The sequence below is a fragment of the Polistes dominula genome, unplaced genomic scaffold (genome assembly GCF_049000335.1).
Source record: "Polistes dominula isolate Pdom_NZ unplaced genomic scaffold, Pdom_raw_medaka contig_82, whole genome shotgun sequence".
Taxonomy (NCBI): Eukaryota; Metazoa; Arthropoda; class Insecta; order Hymenoptera; family Vespidae; genus Polistes; species Polistes dominula.
In genome coordinates, this window is record NW_028301046.1 from 7,465,430 (window position 1) to 7,492,471 (window position 27,042).

The window sequence follows — 27,042 nt, forward strand, 5'->3', positions numbered from 1 at the left end:
CTGAAATCAATACAACGTTCAAAAGTCATTTGTCAGCCGGTGAAATCATTATAATCGAATCATTCGTTTATAGTAAAAGCCCTTTTCTTTTTTTTCTTAGATCATTTGCCCCCCTCTCCCTTCCAGCCTCTTATTATTTTTCTATGATTCTATGTATTATATTTCGAATTTTGTTTAAAAATGAAAATTTAAATATGATTTTGTTGGTGAAATTTGTCATCGAATTAATTTTGTGTATGTATTTTTATCAAAATAAATCAATAATTTTATTTCGATGAAAGAAAATCCTTTTAATTAAATGTACAATATTTTTTTCCTTCTAAAACGGTATCTCTTTTTTCTTTCTTATTTTTTTCTTTTTTCTTTATGTCTTCCTTTTACGAGTTCTTCCATTAAGAAGATAGATAGTCGTATTTGAAATATTGTCATTCATAATTCGTATTACTAGAAACATTTGTACATAGTAGTAATAGTCATAGTAGAGAAAGAAAAAAAGAAAGAAAGAATGAAGAAGAAGAAAAAAAACTGTTTATTGTTGATGCCCGTCAGATGAGCACGTAGTTTCCAGGAATTTATATAGGTCAATGTCTATTCCAAGAAATTATGTAAGTCAAACACTACGTACACGTATTACGCAACACGTACAATGGACCTTGCATATATCTCAAATATTTACATTTGTACTATATTGCCGAAACGAAAAGTCGCAGAGATTCGAGATTCATTTTAAAGGATAGAATTTCGTCTATCTTTCAAGTGTATTATAAAGTAAGCGAATAATAAATAATTTTTATTTATATATTTATATAAAAGAAAAAAATATAATAACTCAAAAATATATGTATACCATGAAAAATTAATAATTTAATATCGTTTAACGCGTTATTAACATATCGTAATGTAATATACGATATTGCAAATATATTATTAGTTAAAAAAACAAACGAAAAACATTTTATGACAACAATTTGTTGTAAACGATATATATGTATATTTTCTTTTTATAATAAACAAAATATTCTATAAATGTATTAACAATATAAAGTTCATTTACTAATTTTACCAATGGCTTATCGAATGTGTACTATACAATATTATTATTATTATTATTATTATTATTATTATTATTATTATTATTATTATTATTGTTATTGTTATTGTTATTGTTATTGTTATTGTTATTGTTATTGTTATTGTTATTGTTATTATTATTATAGTTACTATAATATCTTTTTTCATTTATTAGATCTAAATTCCCTATTCACGAGAATTTTCCTGGGAATAGTACAAAAGCATTTCGCTTTGTCTTCTTTTCATTGAACTGCAATTAGAATTCAAACAATCGAATGTATAACCGTAGAGTTGTAAGTATAAACATACAAATGTACAAACAAACACATAACACACAACATACACAAAATATGTACATATATACACAGTAGGTATATGGTTTCGAATGTTGGAATAACTCGACGAGACTGGTATCGGTGTTCGAAGAGAAAAAATGAAAAAGAAAGAATGAGGTGATGGCGGTGGTGGTGGGGGGGATATAGTTGGGTGAGCCAGAGAAGAAAGAGAAAGGTAACGCTAGAGTGGAATCCTCCTGGTACGCCTCTTTAGTACTTAGAAAAGCACGTCGTAGAATACCTTATGAGGCTTAAAACCATCTACGAAAGGAATGTCAAAAAATCTAACCTGTGTCTCGTAAAAAAAACAACAAAAACAACAACAACAATATAACCAACAGTAACACAGGAATCTGCACACACACATACCATACAAATACCATATACATACACATACACATACACATACACATACACATACAAGGAAAGACCAAAGGAAACAACCACTGCAGACTCTCCACACTCAACTCTCTTCTTTTATATTTCTTTTTCTATTTTTCTTTCTCTTTCGTGCACATACACTAACTCATTCGCTCACTCACTGATTCTTGTTGCGTGGTATCGTTGCTGCTGTTAACGAGCCTCAATTTCAACGAATCTCTTGCAACCGGTTCCTTAAGATTTGTCTTTGTTTTTATTTTTTATTTTTTGCTTTTTCCTTTATCTGTCTGCTGTGTGTTTTTTTCTTTTTTTTTTTTCAAAAGTTAGAATCATTCCATTCGTAGTTACTACGAGAAAACGTAGTAGCACCGTATATCTATCTTTTCTCGTTCTTTTGTTAACTTGTGCGCTTTTGTGTAAGAAAATGAGAGGGGGCAGAGGAAGAAGGAAAAAAAAGAATCCTTCCGTACATGATAGGAAAGTAGGGCAACAACCGATGTAATTTCCTTGTATGATGCGTAGAGTCGTTAAAGTAACGGATTTTATAATAAGTTTCATTTTAAGTTTCGTATATGTGTAAAGGTAACCCACCCTCATGTGTGTAATCATTTTTTTTCTTTTTAGAAAAGTTTTTGTTGGTTTTTTTTCTCTTTTTTTAATTTCATTAAAAATATTTCTAACAAAATATTAAGGTTAGATTATAGCTCCCAAAGTTATTTCTGGTTTTTTTTTTTAAATAAGTTTTACACCCACGATATATATATATATTTGGTTTCGTGTTATTTTATTGGTGAACAATATACGAATCATTTTGTTTCTTATATATTATTGTCATTTTTGTTTATTTTGTAATCTCATTGAATAAAATATTCATCTGTATGTGTGTGGGTGCGCGCGCGCTATTTTATTGTTTGTGTTCGAAAATAAATTCATAATACTTTTGAGACGTTTAAAAATCTTATTATCGGGTTTGTTAAAAAGAAAAAGAGTGCAACTGTCTTCTAAATATTTAATTTTTTCGTTAGATTTTTGACACAAATCCTTGTTTTTTCCTCCAAGTCTTGATCTAAAACTTTCAATTGACATTTCAATGGATAACATTCGTAATAAGAAGTGAAATTCACTAACTCGTAATTCGGTATGACGTATATACCAGCTAAACCGTATCATTTTTTTTTTCCGTATGTCTACTCCTTCTTTCCTTTACTCTTCCCCATCTTCTATATATCAGCAACGAACAATTTTTATTCAACGTTTAATCAAAATTCTAAATCTAATGTTTTAAAAATATTTTCATGTTTTTTTTTCAGATTTTCCATTAAATTTTTCTTTCATTTTTATTTACTTTTAATATACGTACAAGGATATAAACTTCTTTTAAAATAAAAGTTAATTTGATCAAGGAAAATAAAAATTGTTTTTGTGTTATGATCAAATCTTTTCGAACTCACCCACGTGATACGTACGTAATAAATAATAAAGTACAGGAGAGTTTTAGTTTTTTGTAAATAATTTATATTCGAATAAATAATACTAGCATATTATTTTTTCTATTGCAATTTTCGCATATTAATTATTGACCAAGTAAATAAATATTTTTTTATCGTAGAAAATGAATTAACTATTTATTCGTTTAATCGAAGAAATATTTTATTTTTAAAATATAACAGAAGGAAGGAGAAGGAGGAGGGTCGTGTAGATTTTTTTCACATTGTGTATTTTGATATGACGATTTTCTTTTATTCACTGACATTATTTGACCATTCATACATTTTATTTTACTTGTCACATTCTCTTTGAACATACAGCTTGGAAAATATACGAATATTTGTCTTGCAAATGCATTGAAAAGTGTCAGGTTAAAAGCATCGAATAATGTCAAACTATAGTTTCGATTTTTCTCTCATCCCTTCGCGTAGTCTTTTTCCCCTCTGATAAAATAACAAAATTTTATTTAATCATCGTCAGATATATAGAGAATCGTATTTGCAACGTAAAAAAAAAAGAAAAAGAAGAAAACAAATGCAAACTTTTTTTATGATAGCTTAAACAATAAATTTCTATGAAGATTTTTCTTCGACGAGTGTAAGATTCCTGTTCATTTATATTGTCTAAATATATATATAAGAAATGACTATTATTATTATCTATATAAGATTGTATCTATATAAGAAATGACAATTATTTTTAAAATAACGTTTGACAAATCTGTACGATTATTTTTGTAAAAATTGATGTCAGAAAGAAAAAAAAGTGTTATATTATTTTTAAATTCCAACACATGTCTGTAAGACGATATATTTTTATGGGGTTGAACCTTGCCTCTTTGACATCGGTGCATCATAAACGATATGAACGAAAACAAGTTGAAGATGATAGAAAAAAAAGATATGAAAAAAAAGTAAAAGGAAGGAAGGAAGGAAGGAAAAGAAAGAAAGAAGGAAAGAAAGAAAGAAAAAAAGAAAGAAAGAAGGAAAGAAAGAAAGAAAGAAAGAAAGAAAGGGACCAGTTTCTAGGCATCAGCCCTAACCTCAGAGTATCTCAGCAGCAATCCGAGACGAGAGAGGGGAAGGAAGAGGAGGGATCTTAGAAAGCGGTTTGGTGTCGCCTTTCGTACCATCCGATCGAACATTCGAGATCTGTATCTTTGAAATGTAGAAGAATAAAGCACGATTCGATTACTAGTTCTTAACGTTATATGATACATTAGTAGTAGTGTTGATGCATTTATCAACATTGTTACCATTTAATAATAATTTTATAAAATAATTTTTATATTCCCTTACAGTTAGAGTTTAATATTGTCGATTAAATTAATTTTAACTTAATGTCATAGTTAACATTTGCTACATCGTTAAAGATCGTGCAAAATATTTTTGTCTTTTCGTTCATTAACCCTTTTTTGGAAGGAGGGGGGAATTCTTTTTCAAAAATTTATTAATATTATATACATGTACAGATAAATTGAAGCATTATAATATTTATTTATTGATTCATATTCATTTTTTTTAATCAAATATTTAAGAATTAAATACGCGTAGATAAATTAAAGAAAAAAAAAATTTAAGCAGATAAATTAATTTTTCTTTGATCAAATAAAAGGATCTAAGTTTTATATATTTCGTATTAAAATTTTCTACATAAATTTTTTATTTAGTCCAATATATTTCAAACCAATTTATTAAACTTTTGTTTTGTTCGTATAATATTGAGTCGTAAATTATAATGAGATTCTATAATATTTATAATATTTAAATACATTTGTGTTTAATTAAAAATCACTTAGGAGACAAAAGTAATAATTTTTGTGGACGATCACTTTAATGCAGAAAGGAAATACCGGTGTAACAGGATTCTCGTGGACCGTAAGATCTCTTACCTCAGAGTAGAATGTTCCTTTTTCCCTTCTCCTCCCCATTCTCCTCCTCCCCCTTCTCCTCCTCCTCATCCTCCTCATCTTTCCTTCAATGCAATATCAGCCAAAGCGACTGCAATGTTGACTCTTGCTATATGTGTATATCTCTATATATTTGCCTTTTTTTTCTTCTTTTTTATTTTTCTCCTTCTGTATTTTTCTAAATTCATGTATAGTTATAGTGAGATAAAAATGTTGCCCGACCTTTAATGGAAGTCAAAAACGGAAGTTGAAGGATATTTTCGATTTCTTTGTCTTTGTTTCCTTTTCTTTTCTTTTCTTTTCTTTTCTTTTCTTTTCTTTTTTCTCTCCAATTAAATAAATAGAATGATATCCAATATCGTTTTTATTTTCTTTAATACGTACGAAAAATTCCGAATAAAATGTAAAAATGTATGTATATACGTGTGTACTTTTTACGTGTGTGATATACCCATAGATTAAATATTATATTTTACATAGCATATCATTTGAATATATTAATAATATCTTTTTAAATACGTATATATAATTAAACGAAACAAAACAAAAATTTTTAAAGTATTATATTTATACTGACGTGTATTAAATTACGATTAGTATATAAAAAAAGAAACAAATTAAGAGTTTCGAATTTTCGAAGGTTATTTTAGAAAACGTATGGATAAATCTTATAGAACACAACTAATACACTTAATCGTAATTTAATAAAAGAATACGATATATACGTAATAATCCGATCTTGCAACTCAAGGATCATCCAATCGAGGTGGAACGAGGTGGATCTCGTTTACTGTCTTTTACCATTGGTCGACCTCGCACGTCAACTTTCAAAGTTATAAAATTTTTCAAGTTTTATTACCATTACGAAGCAAAAAAGTTATCATCGGTAAATAAGCTAAATTATTCTTTTTTTTGTCTTATCACTAGTATTATTATAACCTTTTTTAGTTTCTGGAATGTTGTGCATAATTGTTAAAAAAAAAACTGTCAAGCCGATCTTTTGAAAAATGATGCGCGACACTCGGACATAGCAACGTTATCGTTTGTTGAATACTCAATATGATAGTTCGTATTGTATACCGCATACATAAGTAAATAGTAATGGCTGTGTTCCCCGTACATAACCCAAATATATAAGTATGTACCACTTTACAACATGGAATATTATTTTTTAATATTTCTACGTACTATATTAAATTATTTTGAATTTCTTTTTTTTTTAGGAAAAATAAACGATTTTTACAGATTTTTGTTTTCAATAGCAAACTCAAATATGATTAAAAAACGTTCTTAAATGTAAATTCAACAGAACGTTCATTAATAATTCAGAATTTTATGTTTTACTATATTATTACTAAAAAATTATTAGAAATAATTTCATACCGAAGAATAAATTATATATATATATATTATATATTAATATATATAAATACAAATATTTATATAAATTTATATAAATTTTTATAATTTTAATTTATATAAATCTACATAAAAAATATATATATATATATATATATATATATATATATATATATATATATATGTATATTTATATAATATAATCATCGCAGAAATCAAATAGACGAAGAACACAAAGATTCTCGGTGTATTTAAACAGTATTTTTCTTCGGATCATTGAACATGAACGAATGATCAAGTTTCTAATTTAACACACGAATAAATAATCACGCAAATCCAAAATCGTTAAATAATAATTCGTAAATCATTTGACACAACGGTTGATTTTGAATATCCTCGTAATATTAAACTATCCGTGCTACGAATTAGAAAAAAAATTATATGAAATGATCTATCTCGAATAAGTAAATTACATCGTTTATCTTTCTTTTTAAATTTGTCAATCTTCGTTAATTTTTCCTTATTATATTTTTCATTTGATACATATAATAATAATAATTAAAAAAAAGGAAACATATAACTCGCTAATTGAAAAACGTTAATCGTGTTTTAAGTATGCGTGCATTTATATTCGCAATAAGAAATAAGTCAGTGACATTTCAGTATGACCAATTTTTTAATGACTTTTTTTACTTGGTTTGCTATTGGGTAATTTAATTAAAAAAAAAAAAAACGTAGAAAAAAGAAAATATTGATTTTACTACCTGGAGCATGCGTAACTTAGAACGCTTTAGGCGTAAGTGTTACACATAATCGTGTCATTCGACGATATCGATATCGATATCGTTATCTTCATAGTCGCGTGTACAAGAAAAGGTAAACATTTTTCAAATTTATAAACGAACGATGATTCATTAATATTTTCTTATGCATTACTCATATAGTTTAAATGATGTAATCATTTAAAATAACTTGTATTATATGTATATGATATCATTAACAGGTTGTATTATAAAAATATTTTATAACATTTATAAGAACGATCTAAATCGTGTTTAATATTTAAAATGATTCGTAGATATAAATGTAGAAATATTGATATAATAAAACTAATGTGTATATATATATATATATATATAATATACACATATATATACAGTCATTTCAGATTAGTTCCAACAATTAAATTATAAAAAAATCTATGTCTATATATAATAAGTACGATAAGGAAGAGTAAATATAAATCTTGTTATCGTAAATAAAACGTATAACAATTAACGCCTATTCACTTTGAATCTCTTTCTCTCTCTCTTTTTTTCTCTACAGAATTTAATTAAAATTCGTCGGATAAATTTCAAACGAAATATATTTCAAGGACTCGTCGAAAAATTTGCATGCTACGAAATACATATATATATTTAACAATTTTGTTAAATAACGTTTTCGTTTCTACTTTACATCGTACATTAAAATATATAATATAAATTATAAATATAAAAGAGAGAGAAAGAGATAAAAATAGGCTTATAAAAAATTTTAATTAGAAAATTTTTTGAGAGTAACAAGCCGTTAAATGAAGTCCCCCCCCCAGTTGTTGTTGGTGAATGTAATAAAAGAAATTCGATGAAAGAAACATTTTTTTCGAAAAAGAAACGATCCTACGAGCGAAAGATAGATAGATAGGTAGGTAGGTAGGTAGGTAGGTAGGTAGGTAGGTAGGTAGGTCGTAGTTGTGCATTATGCAGCTCGATCTAATGTTTTCGCGGTGATCATCAGATCGTATGAAAGTGTGCATTAGAGTAGTATAATATGTTCATATATTTTGTATACATATATATATATATGTACATAGATATACGTTATGATATGTTAACCGAGGTCATTTCGATTTAATTAAATGAATATTCATATGTACGGATCTGACGTGTTTCCTTCGTAGAACTCGACGAAAAAAAAAACAAGAAAAAAAAATGAAATGAAAATAGGAAAGAAAAAGATTTAAAAAAAAGAAATTAAAAAAATACATAACGGGAAGATGATGAAAAAAAAAGAAAGGAATGTATGAAGGATTCTTACTTTATATTACTTTGGCGCGATTAACATGCAAGAAAATAAATCTTTTGAACGTAGTTAATGACCCACACATCCCCTCTCATCCCATGCCCAACCCCTCTTTTCGTTGTTTCGATTCAATTTATGATAATTACTTAGCATCGTGTCTTTTTTCATTTTATATATTTTTAACGAATATATATATATATATATATATATATATATATATATATATATATGCGGATGGTTGTGGTACCACCGTTTTGCGTGCTTAGCAAGAAAATAATAATTAAGGAGAACACTTTTTCGAATAATTTATTTCTTTCCTTCTTTTTTCATTTTTATCTCTTTATGATGGGTGAATAAAAATAATATGCAAAATTTTTTAATTAAAACGTTAAGATGTAAAAATAAAATTCGAATTGCGATAAGATTTGGAGATTTTTATATTAGATATTTATTTGAGAACGTCGAATTATTTGTAATGAGTCTTATAATTTTATACGTTTTTCTTTTTTTTTTTTAATATAAATTTAATTAAAACGTAATAAGTACATTAATCCTTTGCTCTTGTAGTTTTTATAATAAAAATTCATTTCCTATCTTTCTTACTCTTTTATCAGACAATTCTAATTAGTTGATACGAGTTGTAGCAATAAAAATAAATTACAAACGTATTCGTAAAATTCATCCTATAACAAATCATTAACAAATAGCAAAAAGCTGATAATTTAAATATTATTATTTAATATAAAATGATACAATTTATTATTTCAAAAAAAAAAGAATTATCCAATAATACAAAACATATGTTATTATGACAAAATTTTTACGTCCTCAAATTTTAACGACCTGATCTTACGTCGCGGCATTAGAAAAAAAAAGAAAATCATTCCAATTGGAATTCTCAGTAAAAACTAATCACTCACATATTGAATTCTTTCTTTCGTTCAATCATTAGAAATTAATAAGCCATTTGCGATGACAGTTTCCAATTTCAATTTCAATTCTAATTAAATTTTAATTAGAGTAGTCACAACGAATGATTTGCAATTAATCGATCAAATCAATTTTCCGTCTACTCGATTATCGAAGTTTAAGCGTTTAGCACCAGGACTATATGTCTCTTTATCTTCTTTAATCGTTGTTGGTGTCCTCGTTCTTTCGTAAAACGTTTTTATACCGTTCATTAATTCGATGAAAGAGGTCGGAAACCCAGAACACGTGATACTAACTTCAACACACACTTTGAGTTACTTTCGAATTTGGAAGTTGAATTGGTGCTAAGTCGTTTAGTTACCATAACAAACGCGTAGACCTTCGTACGTTAACATCGAATTTGCTTGTCACGATTGTACTCCTTTCTCTCGAAAACTATCACGATTTTGTTTCTCCGATTAACTAAATTCCAATTGTTTTTTTTCTTTTTCTTTTCTTTTTTTTCTACAAAACATTGCTAAATACCTATATTTTTTAATCCTATCATGTTGTAAATATCAAAATAATAAAAATAATTAACATTAATTAAAATTAAATTAAGAATTGATTTGAAACTATCAAAAGTAGCTATTAATTACTTTAAAAAAAGTCAAATTTTGTAAAGAAATGAAAGTGAGGTAAAAAATCCTCTGTCACTTCAAAAAATTCGACTTTTTTTCTTTCTTTTTCTTTTTTTTTAAAGCATTTACACTACTTTCTATAAAGATTGAAATTATTCTTACTTCTCTCTTTATTCTTTTTTTTCTCCTTTTTTTCTAGTCATTGATAGCTTTCGTTTAATCGAAACTTTCTATATAAGAACGATTCACGTAATTGATGTACACGTAAATCGAATCGGTATTTAATTAACTTGTAAATAACTTACGTTCTTTACCTAATAGAAAAGATGTTAAGAAACATCGAAATAGAAATAAGAAATGGGAAAAACAAAGATTAAAAAAAGAATTCTGTTTCCTCGAAGAACGATCCAATCGGTTGATTCATAGACTCAATTTCCTTTTCTCGTCTGAACTTTCTCTAGATATAAACTGAAGGTCGCTGAACTACTACCATTTTCTACGAATCGAATGACCATTTTACGGGTCACCGATAGAATAAACTCATCATGAAAAGATCTTAACTCTTTTCCAACATTTTTATCTTTGCCTCTGAACTTCTGTGTTTTTGTGTGTGTGTGTGTGTGTGTGTGTTAAAATTGTTTCAATTTAATTCAACGATTTAATGTTTTTGGATTTTTAAATAATTTTTTCTTAAACCGATATAATCAAGCATAGATAATTGTTATTAATACTTTTTTTTCTTCTTCCTTTTTTTTTGTTTGCAGGATTACGATACTCGTTCGTTATTAGTAGCACTGTTTTCAGGTTGTTCTTTGTTATCAGCAGTGTTGACCTTTGCCGATTAATACTCAAAATTCTTGCTTGCACGCGTCTAAACATATTGCATACATGCTATTTCGTATCATTCCAACACTGTTATTGTTTCTACATGCCTCAAACGCAAAATTACCCTTATGTTAAAGGATTTCAACAAAGATTCCGTACTGCAAATTCCATTTATTTGTTATGTGTGTAGTATACGTGGTGGTCACACCATCGATCCGTTTTGTTTCCAATTAATTCCAATTTGTTAAAAGATCGTGAAGATTTAAAGAATTGTCCTTTGATTAATTTTTTTTTCTTTGTTGTTTTTAATTTCTTTTTTTTTTAACTCATTGATCGTTTACTTTAACACAATACGATGTTATATCTCACGGAATATTAAGGTACTTATATTCGCAATGTTAATTTACTATATAACATTTTTTATATCATATTCTTTAATTAATTTTTATTCAATAGTAAACATTTTTTTTACTAACGTGTATCGTATCTTTTTAATATTTAAATATATTACCAATATTATCACATAATAAATTATTAGATAGGTAGATATATTTACGCCTAGATTAATGGATATTTTGTTCACTATTTTTTAAAACCTTACAAACATTGTTTGAATGTGAAGAAATGGGTATAGTAGAGTAATTTATATGTACGTATATTCCATTATCTGTATTAAAAATCAACATATATTTTTAAAGAAATAATATTTAAATTGTATATATATGTAGCAAACAAATTTGAAATGAGTCAAATTGGCTTAGTCCGTAAATTTAGCGTTAACAAAATAAATGAAATGTAAACTGTATATACATTTATAACACTTTTCTTCAATCCTTCTCGTAATAATCTCAGAACTTTTCAGACAACCTTATAATAGACTCAAAACTTTTCACAACAACCCTTTTCATAGAAGGCTCAGAACTTTTCAGGCCTCCTTGCTAATAATTTTCTCTTATTTCTAGCTTTTCTTGATAACTGATGATTGAAAACACATAAAACACAAGTTTCCAAGTATATCAAGTCTAAATAGAATAGTTGACTGTTACGAGAATCTCTTCAGTATAATAAGGAAGTTGGCAAGTTCATTTTGAACGATGTTACACAAGGAAGACGATGATATAGACATTTGTTTAGGCTTGTCTTCTCAAAAGCAACTGACGTCTTAAGTAAGAACGAAGGTGGAGTTTAACTTTTGAAACATATCAATTCTTTAATGAAGGTGTTACCGGTGTGTAAATATATTAAATTTAATATTATTTTGATTATCTTGATAACACTTAAAATATCAAATCTAATTATAACGGCTTATATGATACTATCTTTTCCTGTGATAGATCAATCTAATAATAGTCCATTTTAACGATTGACACATTTTTAATTGAACTGTCGCGTGTTATTCAGAAACAATGTTTCTCAACAGATAATTCGAATTAGGTTTGTTGCGTTCTTTCAATACCTTTTTTTTGTAGCGACATAGATTATATCACGTAATGGTTTAATATCAAATGTAATTTATAAAATAAGAACAAATTATATATATGCATCCGTTTATTATGAAAATGATGATGTAATTCTATATGAAGAAAAAAAAATTAAGAAAAATTGAAAAGAAAACAACTAAATCCAATGACAATCAATTTTCAACTTCCAATGAAAATTCTACTTTATTATCATTATCTAAAATAATTTTTTCCGATTATATTACAAACGAATACTCCAAGTATTAAATTAACAATTTATTAAAGATCAGGTCTTGTATATGATTATAGTTACGACACATAACAAAATAATAAATTAAACAAAACCAGTCGTTAGGTTTAACTTTATTTAGACGTTTCAGTTGTATCAAAGAAGAGTCAGGTTAATTCTAGGTAAAATCATGTGGGTAGCACGCGATTGTGGTAGTACGCGTATGTGCGTCATCGTAGGTAGTCGTGGCGGGACAAACAGAGAGACCAACTGTCGTCCATACATGTACATATACATAGATAAGTATTTATGGTTGTATATGAGTTAGTTCGAAAACAGGGAACTTGTCTATCTAGTTACTGGTTGCACTAGGATAAGCGAGGTCATGTAAAATCAAATTAACCAAGTGAAATGGAGTTAGAGAGGAGAGAGTCAGTCTCGTTGTCAAAATAGAGATGAGGGCCAACAAAAACACGTCATTGGTACAAAGCTTTTACTTCTAAAAGAAGGTAGTGGTAGTAATAGTAGTAGTAGTAGACATTCTCATTAATTTTGCGTTCCATCATTTGTCATGAACACGACTCTCGAGACAGTTCGTTAATTTTTTTCTTTTTTTCTTTCTATCTTTGTCTCCTTTCTTTTTTCTTTTTTTCTTTTTCTTTTTTCTTTTCCGTTGCTTCATCAAGGACGTAAGATTAGTATAGAATTATTATAAATCAAAGACGGAATGCAAAGAGATATCAAATAGTATCTATGAATATATATATTCATAAATAAATATATATATATATATATATATATATATATATATATATATATATATATATATATATATATATATATATATATAAGTATATAAGTTATATATATAAGTTATATATAAGTCGTTAAAGAATAATTTATTCGTTTTTAAGATATTAAGTTTGAGTCCCAAGCCATGTTCGATAAAGATAAAAAAATAATATTTAATAGGAAATTTATTTCACTAGAAATAAAGATACAAATCTTGAATCGTCTTTTGAAAAGAGAAAAAGCATCTCAAGTTGGCAGAAAGCATCACACAAAATTGTTTTAATAAGTTTTTAGAACATAAACTCCCTTTTTGTACTGGCTCTGGGTCTCCTACAACACGGGTTCACACAACACGGCATTTTCTAGGAACCTATCTACCGTGTTATAGTAGGGTTATCTGCATTTTTTTTCATGTGAAATATTTACATTAATTGGAGAAAAAATAAAAAGGAACGAAATACGATGAAAATAGTAGAGGATAATTTTAGAATATACAGTTGAAAAATTATTATATTATTCTTTTCCATTCTTATTCCCTTATTCCCTTTCTTTACATACTATTCATATATTAATACAGTGGTTCCCAAAGTGGGCGATTGAAGTGGTTCAGGTAAGAGGGGGCGAAATGGTGCGGCTGTAAAAAAAGGTCATCAAAAAATTTCCAAGGGGAAAGGGGGCGATAGGACAAAAAAGTTTGGGAACCACTGTATTAATATAATATAATAAAATATTATATTAAAAACAAAAAAATTATAAAATAGGAAAAACATAGTCATTACGTTAATAAACTCTTATTATTATATAGAAAAAAGAAAAAAAATCAAATAATCAATCTTATTTAGAATAATAATATATAATTATTCGTATGATTTAGGATAGATTGCAATACTAATCCAACTACTTGGGTATATATATATGCAAGCAATTCTAGTATAATAGTAAAATTTTGCTGCTAAAATACTCTGCTAAACTTTCCAGGTATAAGGTAAATAGGTAGAACAATGCAAGTATTCCATGATAAAAGAGGGTTATAAGGGGGGTTATACAAGGAAAGGTATATGCTTGATGATGGTACTTCAGAACCTACAGCTATATCCTTTTGCTACTCTTCAACTTGGCTAAAACAGCCCAGCACTTTATAACCTACCAACCAACCAACCAACCAACCAACCAACCAACCAACCAACCAACCAACCAACCAACCAACAAACCCACCTATGAACGTGTCGGTTCATTCTCTGTGTCTCTGTCACCCACTAATTATAATTTGTGTCGGGAGTTTCACTAAGCCCAAGAGAGAAGTAGTACGAATAAAGAGCAATACGGGTAGAACGAATGAAAGGGGGTGGTAAAATGACTATGAAAAGATTTAACAGCCACCAAACTCTAGACTACTTCGCCAAATTCATCGACGAGTGCACCCCCATCTTACTTTCTTCCTTTTTCTTATTCTTTTTCTTTCAATCCCTCACCCATTTTATTTCTTTCATCTTTTTCTTTACTTTACATCGTTCCTACGAATGGTTTATTCTTTTTATTTTTATTTTTATTTGCATTTAACCATTGTCGCTTAAATTATTATCTTTTTTTTTTTTTATCTTTGAGATGCATTGAATTTCTTAATTGGTTATTAAATGATGATAAAAGTTTTTATTCATGTTCAAAAATATTATATAGTAAAAAATGCGCCTTGGAAACAATTTAGGGTAACTTCGATCTATTATGTTATTTCTTTCTTTTTCTTTTGGAAAATTGATTATTGTAATAATTAAAATTTCATGGTATTGTTGAAGAATTTAATTGCAATTTGAACGATGGATATAAAGTTGAGAAGTGTTCCACGATGTGCAACATTTCTTTTATATTCAGCTAAATTAATTCATATTAAATGCATAATATATTAATTAAACAATTTTTTTTTCATTCAGAAAATTTACTTGACTTTTGTTTTCTTTAATAAGTTTAATAAATTTTTCAATATATTGACTTAAACGATTCAAAATATTTTTAAATTTTGATTCAATGAAATGTCGTTTACTGTTTACTGTTAACCAATCGATCGACATATATTTCTATTTTTTTTTCAGTTGTATATAAATTATTATTATTCTTACTTCCATTTCAAAGTTCGGATTAAACACGTATGTTTAGATAATTTTATGAAAGATACAATACAGGATACGAAAATGACGATTATCGAAATTGCTTTGCAACTCAAATTTATATCCTATATATTATATAACACACTATAAATCGGATTAACGGAAATACGTTTTGGTGGTGGTGGTGGTATTGGTTTTGGTTGAAGAGGAGAAGAAGATTGGGGAAAGAGAATTACGATTAAATTAATGTCAACTCGATCAAAGATAATTCCAATTAACCGTATATGTTTATAACCAATTAATTCTTATACGTAAAAATAAATGATTTCATTTATTTGTTCGTTTGTTATCTCATTTTGATATTGATTTTCGAATTTATTCATAAATATGAAAAAGAAAATTGTTGCACGATATAAAAGAAAATTCTTATCATTTAAGTACCCTGGGAATTAGGGTATCAATGAAAATCTGTTATCCCCCTCAAGAAACGAGGGAGATGAAATCGATTAAAAATCCAAGAAAATTTGCATTGTAAAAATCTCTTTCGTTTTAAAAGCTACAAAAAAGAGGAGGGGAGGGGAGGGGAGAGGGGGTTATTACGATTCTTCAGCACGTAAATGCTTGAAAAGTGGCTTTAAAAAGATCTCTCTTAGATATTTATTCGCTGAATAGAGTAGTTGTGCCACTCTTTCCAAGATGGTTCAAGTGCGCGATAACGTTTTGCATTTGACGTACTTCTTTTTCTCTTTTTTTTCTCGACTCCCGTTACAGTTTAAAAATACTTTCGAATTACGTGACATTTATAATAATAGGGGAAGGCGAGAAAAATTAAAAAAAAAAAAACATAAATAAATAAAAAATAAAACTTGGACATAAAAAACCGTTTGCGACATTTGAACGAAATATTGCCGTTTATAACTTCCGTCATAAATTAACATTGTGCAATTTTTAGAGATGAAAGTCTTGACTTTTCTCTTATGTAAAAAAAAAAAAAAAACAAAAAAGAAACAATTTTTTTCTCCATTTTTTTTTTTTTTTGAAAGAGAGAGGAAAATAAGAAAGATGATGACGATGAAGGGAGGAAGAAGATGATAAGGGAAAGAAGAGCCCAGACGTTGTCTCAGCGATTTACACATTTTCTTGAGCCATCGTGTAAAGGCTTGTTATGACGTCAAGTATCATCTGTAAAAAAGAAGCCCAAGGAGAACCGCATTGCTCTCGCAGTCTTCTCTATCATGCGAACGGTGTTTATTAATCCTCGAAGGACATAAAAAAATGTTTAAAAAGAAAAGAAAATATTACGTTGGAATGCGAGAAAGGAATTTTTCTTTCTCTTGCTATTTTTAACTTCTTTCTTCATCGTCATCACAGTCATACTCTTCCTTCTTTTTTCCTTCAAACCACATTGTTGTAATACAAATATTTTTAACTTATTCGTCATTTTGTTCGTTTGTTGCAGAAGGTGGACCCCGAGTTGATATTCACGAAACAAGAACGCATTGGTAAGGGTAGTTTCGGTGAGGTTTTCAAAGGTATCGACAATAGGACCCAACAAGTCGTTGCCATTAAAATCATTGATCTCGAGGAAGCTGAGGATGAGATCGAAGATATTCAACAAGAAATTATGGTCCTGTCGCAATGCGACAGTCCATACGTCACCAAATACTATGGGTCCTACCTTAAGGTAAGCTTAATATTATTTAATTAACAAATGCTACCAAAATATTTATTATTTACATTAAATTCATAAACTTACATATATATATTATTTAATAAATAATCGTTAACACACAACAAATATTTATTGTTTTCATTAGGTTCGTTCAAATTGATTTTAATGATAATCGTGATTATTATTATTATAACGTTACGCGGAAGAACATAATTTATCCGTCAATTCCAATGTAGCGGCAAATCGGCCGCTCCTATTAACAACCAAACTGTATAAAATAAAAAAAAATAAAAAAAATAAAAAAAATAGCTTTACCTAACGAGGACACTTGTAAGCCCATGGGCCCGATACACCCCATCATTTTTTATGCATCGAAGAATAGGAAGAAGGGCTCGTCGCTCGGTTAACCATTACTTCCGCAACGACAATGTTCGCGGTGTCGACGCTTCCGCTTCCGCTCAAACCTCTTCTCCCCCCTCCTCTTCCACTACCTATTTCTCTACTCTTTTTCTCGTAGGATCATGAAAACTTGCAATATATTCCTATAGAAATTATTTTTCTATAGAATTCTTTTATTCAACTATAATGTATATCTATATGTATACCTCTTTTCGGCTTTCTAATCCACTTGGTATGCATTATTGGTAGAGAAATCTTTCATGTATATTATTAGAAAATGATTAGATGAAACATGTGATGTTGAATAAATAATTTTTTTAATAATTTATGTTGGAAAAAAATTAATATTTATTATATATATATATATATATATATATATATCTGTTTACAGTATTCTGTTACAATATTTTGAATTATTTTTCATTGTAATTTGTAGAAAAGAGTAATTTTTTTATTTTCAATAGTATAATCTTTCAACACGCGCAAAAAATACCATTATATTGCAAATAATTATTAAATTAACACCTCTGTAAAAAATAAGTAAAATATAATAAATAATATAAATATATATTCATAAAGATAGAAATTATTTTGAATTTCTAAAGATACAAATAAAATTTTATCTCTCTAAAAATAACTGTATCTAATGAGATTAATCGATTATTATCTACGTTAATATTACATCATATTTCCGTTCAACTATATATTTACGTTAGCATTAACTTCGTATAATACTTTCCATGTAATAAATTCAAATAGTAAATGTTTTATCGCACTATATAATCTAGTTAAATTACATCATGCATACATACTCCATTCCTCGATACTTTTGATAAGCTACAGTGTTTTCCTTTAGATCGTTCATAATTACACGAATTAATATCTAGGATAGATCAAATTTTCTCGCAATAGATATTCTCATTTATGATTTAACCGTATACTATTTATCGATGGAGCGTCTTAACTGGAAAGAAAAGAGGGGAGTCATTAAATCCGTTCGTGTTAGTTAATAATAAGCACGTTGTACTAACTATATATATATATATATAATTTATATCTCGCGAAACTTCCTCATGTCATGTTTCGAATTAGATATCTCTCGGGATATGAACGAACTACTAACGATCATTAATGATCGTTTCACGCACGGTTATTAAAGAAAATTATTTTCAATCTAACGACAACGACAACTTTTATTTTTGTTTTATTTTTTATTATTTTGTTTCTTTTATTATTCATTTCTTTTCCTACATTTTTCTAAAGTAATTTTTGTGGTTGTTTTTTCTTTTTCGCCTCCTAATTTTAGAAAAATAAGAAAATGAAAATGGTCTGAGTATATGTATTACGAATGTGTGTGTGTGCGTTTTTGTACGTGATAACTCGTACGAATAATAACTACGACACGAGCTTGATGACATCCTCGTACATATAACGGGTATACATCATGAATTCCTTTTACTTCTTTCGTAGGTGTATATACTTGCATTCAAAGTGTATGTCTGTTATTAAACTGACGAACTCGGTGAACAACAGTTATCAAGTCAAAGTGCACAACCATTTCTACCATTTCTTGATCCAGGCTACTGAACTTTCCTATTTTTATTTCATGTCAAATGTATCCTTGCACTATTCTCCTATAATTTTCTTTTAACTTATCTTTGAGGTTTACAAAACAAAAGGAATATATTATTTTCGTTGTTTCTGTATGTTTGTATGTGTGGATTAATATTTAAAAAAATTCTTTAGATAAAAATGATTTTTCTTTTTTCCTATTGTAGATCGTTTATAAATATTAAATATAAAATTTATTCTTAAAATTATTGTAAATTACTTAGTTCCAAATATTTAATCAGATATTTTTTATTTAAATTTTAATCCACCCTCAAAAATAGTTTAATCATGATTGGTTTACTATATATAGCTTTTTATTATTTGACGTATAATAATTTTTTTTTCTTTTTTTTTTGTATACGTACAGAATGCAAAATATCACATAATTTATCCATAACGAATTGAGTTTCATATTACCCAATAATCTAACAAATCTTTTTACAAACCTATAATATTTTACTTGAGAAAACAATGAATCATCGAACGTTTCGAACGTTTCGAAATGTGCAACGGAGGGTAATAATCGGTAAGCAATTAAAAAACCAATAATAATACAATCCAAACGTAGGAAGTTGAATTAAGAAAGTGTTGGCAAGCACGAAGAAGAAGAAGAAAAAGAAAAAGAAAAATAAAAATAAGCAAGAACAAATGGTAATCAGAATTAGTTTTGAATTGTTAGCAGCCACAGATCGATCGACCGGTAATCGTACATTGACGACACTCCTAAGTATTTCTTAATCCGGATGCAAAGAGAATGATGATGATGATGATGATAATGATGATGATGATGATGATGATGATGATGATGATGATGATGATGATGACGATGATGACTACAACGATGAGGAGAGGCGTTACTTGTTTCCAACTCGTCTTTGTCTTGACATTTTTTCTATCTTTTTTATTTTTTATAATTTTTTTCCATTTATTTTTTAAAATCTTTTTATTATTATTATTACTATTACTATTGTTATCATCATTGTTCGTCTGGAAAGAATACAAAAAATTACCTACGTTGACCAAATTTAGTCATAGCCCTCTAAGAAGAATAAAGGATCGATGACGTAAAACTAGTGGAATTTTTTCTTTTTTTTTCTTTTCTTTATTTACTTTTGTAATAATTCTCATTCTACCGTTTTCTAAAGTATGTACTTATTTCTTTCAACGATTTTCTCATTGAAATTAAATCGGGAAGTAAATCTCGGTATAATGAAATCGTTGGAAAATTACTTTCACTGATTGTGAGCTGGCTGGTCGGTTCTTTCGTTGGTTGGATTGGGTTGGGTTTGGTTGGGTTTGGTTGGTCGACTCCATTTTGAGGTTTCCCGTACAGTACCTTTTCCTCTTCATTACGTTCGCTTCATTGTCTTTGTAACAAAGGACAATATCTATCTTTCTTTCTCATTTTTTTAACTACCATCTTTTCTCCTTCCTCAAAAGGAAAAAAACTGGGGTAAGATCGTAACGTTAAAAAAAATATTTTTTTTTCCAACGATTGATTGTATTTAATTGGAGAAATCTATTCATTTTATATTTAATACTTATTTTTTGTTGTTATGTTAATACTTCATCGCGACGACACACATCTGCTGTTCTTATTTTAAATACGATGATACGACGATAATTTTATCGATTAATAAATAAGTCTCAACTAGCTGGTATGACGTTTTATTATTATTATTATTATTATTATTATTATTATTATTATTATTATTATTATTATTATTATTGTTAATATTATTATTGTTAAATCAGTCTATTAGAAAGCAATAAATACTTTAAACGTGTTTCACAAATCCCTTTAATTTAAAAAAATAATAAATACAAATTTCACTTCAATATACTTTCACGCATTTATTATCGTTTTTATCATAATCGTCGATTCTAGTCAAATTACAGTCAACTAATGGTAAGAGTGGTAGCAGGGAAGGGCTAGGGGTAAGAGGAAAAAGTTGAGAAGTTTTAAATGGATAAAAAAATAAACAAAAAAATGATCATAATCTTTTACTAATCATACGGTACGTTTACTAGCTCGAAAGAAATAATAATCAAACCCTCTAACGAGTATTAAAATTTTATTTATTTAAAAAAATTTGGAAGAAAAAAAAGAAAAGAAAAGAAAAGTTGTGTCATTCGAAACGAAAAGAGCTGCCAACTATAGGATTCGTTTCGGATATTCGGCAAAGCGTATTAAAAGATTAAAAACGTTTTATACGAGTTAGGGGGAGGGGATTGGGGAGAGTGGGAGGAAAGAGAAGATGAAAATGGCGAGAAAGTTCGTAGACCTTTTTGAACGTTCCCTCTCTTCTTTCACCACCTTCGTCTCCTCCCACTCCCCTCCTCTTGGTTAAGTGGAGGTATGGGCATTAGGGTGAAATAAATTCGAAACGAGAAAAAAGGGGGTGTGTGGGATGTCCGGTTTCGTATTCGTCGTCGTTCTACCCCTCGCATTTAGAAACGAAAAATAAGAAAATAAAAGAGAAAGGAAGATAACATTCAGGAACTTCTTTATACATACAGGGTGAGTAATCTAATTCTTTGAAACGGTCCGAACACTTTCCGATGACTTGACAAAACATTATCGAGTATACAATTTTTTAATATGAAAATGAATTTTTTTTTCTTTTTTCTCTTTATTTCCTCCAGGTAATAATACGCTTTGTGCGTTTTATTGTAGCCACGTGAAATATTTATTGGATATGTTTAGTTTTGATTAATTGTTGTATATTGTTATTTTATTAGTGTTATTTATATATTATTATTATTATTATTATTATTATTATTATTATTATTATTATTATTTTATATATATATATATATACTAGGGGTGCTCCGGCCACGCGTTGCTGTGGCTAATAAATATATAGATAGATCTGAATCTACGCACATAACATTTGTCTTCTTTTTCTCTTTTTTCTTAATATCGAACCAACTGCGCATGAGCGGTAAAATAAAATCACCACTTACTTCTCATCATATAATTTTACATTGTCTGAATATAGGCACCTAACATTTGTCTTTTTTTCTCTTTTTTCTTAATATCCTTTTAAAGGAAAAATAATTATTGTGGGTCACCCTTATCACTCAGGGGTATAAGAAATATAAGACAAACTATTCTCATACCTACCGAATATACACAAAAAATTTCATATAAATCGGTCAAGTCGTTTCGGAGAATAAGAATAACAAACACTGTGACAGGGGAATTTTATACAGATAAGATATATATTGGTTTAATTTTTCTTTTATAAATAAAGTAATAACACAATATAAAAATGTATACTATAAAATCATGTGAGCAGATCACACGTGTTAGAAGTGAAAACATATGGAAAATACTGCTGGACTCAACAAATGTTCCGATACAAATGCAATAAGAGATCTAATAGAGATCTTTTCTAGAAATGCTTTTTTAAGTCCATAGCCTACCACACTTCGAGACCATTATTATTTATAACATATCTCGTCTTTATTCTTTGGACCACAAATTTATCTTCTCTAACTGCTCTTGTCTAAATAAAGATCTGAACAACGAAAAATTTAAACGCATTGAATCGTATCGCTCTCTCAGTTTATCGGACTGTGTACACAACGAGTTTCAAATTTGGACCCCGTGGTAAACTCCACCGATTCACGCTGGGCGTTCAGCGTGTTAAAAATGTTTTTATTTTATTAAACAATTAGTATAAGTTTCTTAAATACGAAAATATTTTTATTAATAATATAATTTTCTTATATGCCTAGGTAAGTACACATGTCTTTGGATATTTTTTATAAAAACATATAAAAATCGAATTCATTAGACATATTTTGATCTTCATGAGTCAAATATATTTTTTGAAGAAGTAAAATAAAAATGTGACAGTAATTTACTTGCTTTTTAATAGAGTTTGTCAGCTAATTATAATGTATTCTACAGTGTTATCTAATTCTTTTGCTCTGATGTATCTTGAAATCATTTTTTTTTTTTTTTTGTAAAATATTGCAGACAATACAATTATTATATTTTATGTATTTCATAATTATTAATTATAATATTTGCGAAATAAAGAATTTAATACTAATTTTTCAATAAAATAGAATCATTTTTAAATAGAAAAGATATAACACGTTTTGTAAAAATAAATACACCAGACTTGCTATTATATTTTCAATAAAAATAATACAACTTAGTGTAGAAAAATAGAAAAAATGAAATTAAGAAAGCTAATCTGATGAGACTGGATCCAGCGATCTCTAGGTAACGAATTTAGGTCGATACGCGCTACGCTACTACTGTCGTTGATGTAAGATTTAAAGATATATACAGTAAAACCTCTTTTTGTGCGGAGGATAGTGACCGAATAAAAAAAATCGTACAAAAAAATATTCGAAAATTTTATAAATACTTACATATAATAAACAACTTTGTACGATATATTAAATAAAATTTTTTTTATGCGGCGGACAGGGACCGCATAAAAAAAGTCACACTTAGAAAATACATCAATTATTTACGAAATAGATAAGAAAATGCTTTCAAACCAATTAAATAATAAAATTAGACCTGGAAATATTTTATAAAATTTTAATTTTTCATCGTACATATACATGGAGAAGCTTTCAAAATGCACATTAAATAATTCACTGCTACTCGTCGTAATCCAAAACGCGCATCTTCTTGCGATGAATTGGTTCAAAATCGCTTTCGTCGCTTGAAGATACGATTTCATTTGATTTATTTTTCGGCACCATAAAGTCAGTTATCAGTTTTTGTGACAGTCACAAACTCACAAAGTCAGTTGCTTGTAAACATCACGATAGCGAGACATGCATGATCTTAGCTTTTTTTGGAATTTCAAGCTTCTTTCGGCATTAGTGTCTATTTTAAGAAAATGCGTTTCCAATTTTTTAGAAATCTGGATTCCTGCATATATTTTATCTGCTGTAATAGATTCCGGTTCTTCTTGTCCGTCTTCATAATCTATCAAATTATTGATAATGTCACTATCATTGAGAGTTTCGTCCTCAATCATTTCGTCCAGATCATTTTCGCCGAAAGTATCAAAGCCTTTTCCGCTGATGTTATGTGCGAGCGCAGTTATTTCTGATAATAACGTGGACGCGTTTTCGGTTACATTTCGATTCGCGCGTCGAATATGTACGAGAATATGTACGTAACTGACTGTACGTTGTCAGAAGATTGTTTAAAACAAATAAACAGAGCGTCGCGAAGTGCAGATGCATTGTCGTCAAGGAGTCCCCGTAGTCAGGGTTCGTCCACACATGTATATGTACACTGATAGGAAACATTAAACTGGCACTAACGCCACTGAGATTCATATTCCGCATAAAAAAAACGGCACGAAAAAAATCGCACAAAACAAGTCGCACAAAAATAAAATCGCATAAAAAAACACCGCACAAAAAGAGGTTTTACTGTATATATACCTTCCAGCTCACACAGCTTACACATTTACACAACTTACGAAGCAAACTATACACCTTCTTTTTTTATTTCGACCGTCGGTTCGTTTGTACCTTATTCTTTTGTCGCCTACATGCTTATTTCTGTTTATCTTCTACCCTTCTATCGCTCATACTAACAAACAGGTTTAGTATCGAAATAATATGAGTCTGCGCTTCGTAGTATGCAGTTGCACAAAAACACACACATATACAAAGCTTAGTAGCCAAGAGTGGGGACTACGAAGCAAAGACCGAGAATAGGAAAAACTATATAGCTATATTCTGTCTTATTCTCTCGCAGACTTAATTCTATATGTTTGTCTCCTTTTCTCTTCTTATTTAGTATCGTGGCTGTTTCATCGCCGCCCACGTTTCAATTTTTCAAATCACCCTTATTCTAAAGAAGTGACTTCAAAAATGTAATAATAATAATTCAATTAAGTTTTTCGTCATAGAGTGCAATATATATGCACATTTACGCATCCCGGAAAGTTTAGGGAAAACTTTGAATACCGTTAAAATAGCTTTTCAAAGAGTTAAAACAACGAAAGTCGTTTTTTTTTTAAATCAAAATTAATTATTAAACCGTAATAAATTATTTTTCCACCAAATTTAATATCTCACCCCGTGTATAGTAGTTTATAGTACTACACATGAGTGTAGTATTATTAGTTGGCCAATTTCCTAATGACTCGAACATCGCATTTGAGAAAGCCCAAGAATAGATTTAACTTCTGGTGTGTTATCTCACTCGTGTTTCTGTCTTTTCATCTTTTTTTTGTATGTGTGTTTATGTGTATATGTGTGTGTGCATGTATTTCTATATCTGCTGCTAGCTAAATCGTTTTTCTTTTTTTTCATCTTCCTCTTTCTCCCTATTAACGCTTCCTCATAGCATTTACGCTCGATTAAGTATAATACTTTCACTGTTGCCAAACATTACAATCCCGATAAGACGATATAAATTATATGTCATTCCATATATTATATTAGACATTTTTTTAACAGCATTATCTATTACGAAATAATTTCAATGTTGTAATAATAATAATAATAATAATAATAATAATAATAATAATAATAATAATAAATATAATACCAACGAATAGGTGTCATTATCGTTAAGTTATTTATGAGGTTAATTATTACAGTAATTCAACTCATCCACGTAATGATGATACTCGCAATTAATCTTTCTAATAATAACATACACATCAACGTTAAACAAAACAATTACGTACTAATAATGACTTTATTCCTGATAATTATTAATATTTTAAGATAATTATTAATTATTAAGTATTTATGTATTTTAAAAAAAAAAACAAATAAATTAGAAATACAAACAAATATTATAGGGGTGAAAAAAAAACTTAAATATACTTACGCTAAATTATTTATAATAATTTTTATTTGAAGATAATAAATATCTTCAAATTTCAAATTTATTTCTTAACGATTATAGTTTTGATTATAATTTATTCTTTTTATTAAAAAAAAAATGGATCAATGAACGGATTTGGAGAGATCGGAAACATGACTTTTACTTTTTTTTTTTTTTTAAACAATTTAAAACCATTTGAAAAATCTGTCGATACGATATCATCGATATTTAATTTAACGTTGTTCTAACATTGCAAATAAAGTTACGTTTCGGTTGGTGCAATACGTGCAGTTGAAAAAGAATAAAGGAAAAAAATCGAATCAAATAAAAGAGAAGAAGATAAATAAATGGAAAAAAATGGTGACAGAATGTCGAGAGGGGAGGGGTTTAGTTGAAGTAGCATACGTATGTGTAATAGTAGTAGTAGTAGTAGTAGTAGTAGTAGTAGTAGTAGTAGTAGTAGGAGTAGTAATAGTAGTAATACCTATTCCGCCTACATACACAAAACACATACATGACTTTGAAACGAAGCTTTGGAATATAACGCTTGAGCCAAGATTAATTTCGTTGCTGTCGTCCATCACTGCCAACGGCACTCCTGCCATTTTGCGAAACGCACGAACAAAAAGACACGAAGAAGAACAAAAAATAAAGATAATAATAAGAAAAAAGAAAAAATACAAAAAAATAACAAAATCAGCTCGCATCATTAATCATCCGGTTGTTGAACGATTTTGTCTCCCTTTTTTCTTTGCTTGTTTTTTTTTACCCCTTTACCCTTTTCTTTTGTTTCTTTCTCTCTCTCTCTCTCTCTCTCTCTTTCTCTCTCTATTTTTTTTGTCGTTTCACAAATCGTTCGCTTTTTGACGTCTTTTTCCTTATTTTATTTTTTTTTAAATCAATTTCCATAACATATGAATCATTTATTTTTACATAATTTTCCCCTTCCACTCATTACTTGCCAAT

General features: G+C 28.4%; 1 protein-coding gene across 4 annotated transcripts in view; it reads left to right on the plus strand.

Moving 5' to 3' along the window:
* The window catches only part of GckIII (Germinal centre kinase III), a 137,183-nt gene that overhangs the window by 94,495 nt on the left and 15,646 nt on the right, over positions 1-27,042 (plus strand). For all 4 annotated transcript variants that reach the window (XM_015324182.2, XM_015324179.2, XM_089175189.1 and 1 more), the window contains one exon: positions 17,022-17,246. In XM_015324182.2, coding sequence (XP_015179668.1) covers positions 17,022-17,246 — 225 coding nt within the window. The remainder of the gene's footprint in view (positions 1-17,021; positions 17,247-27,042) is intronic.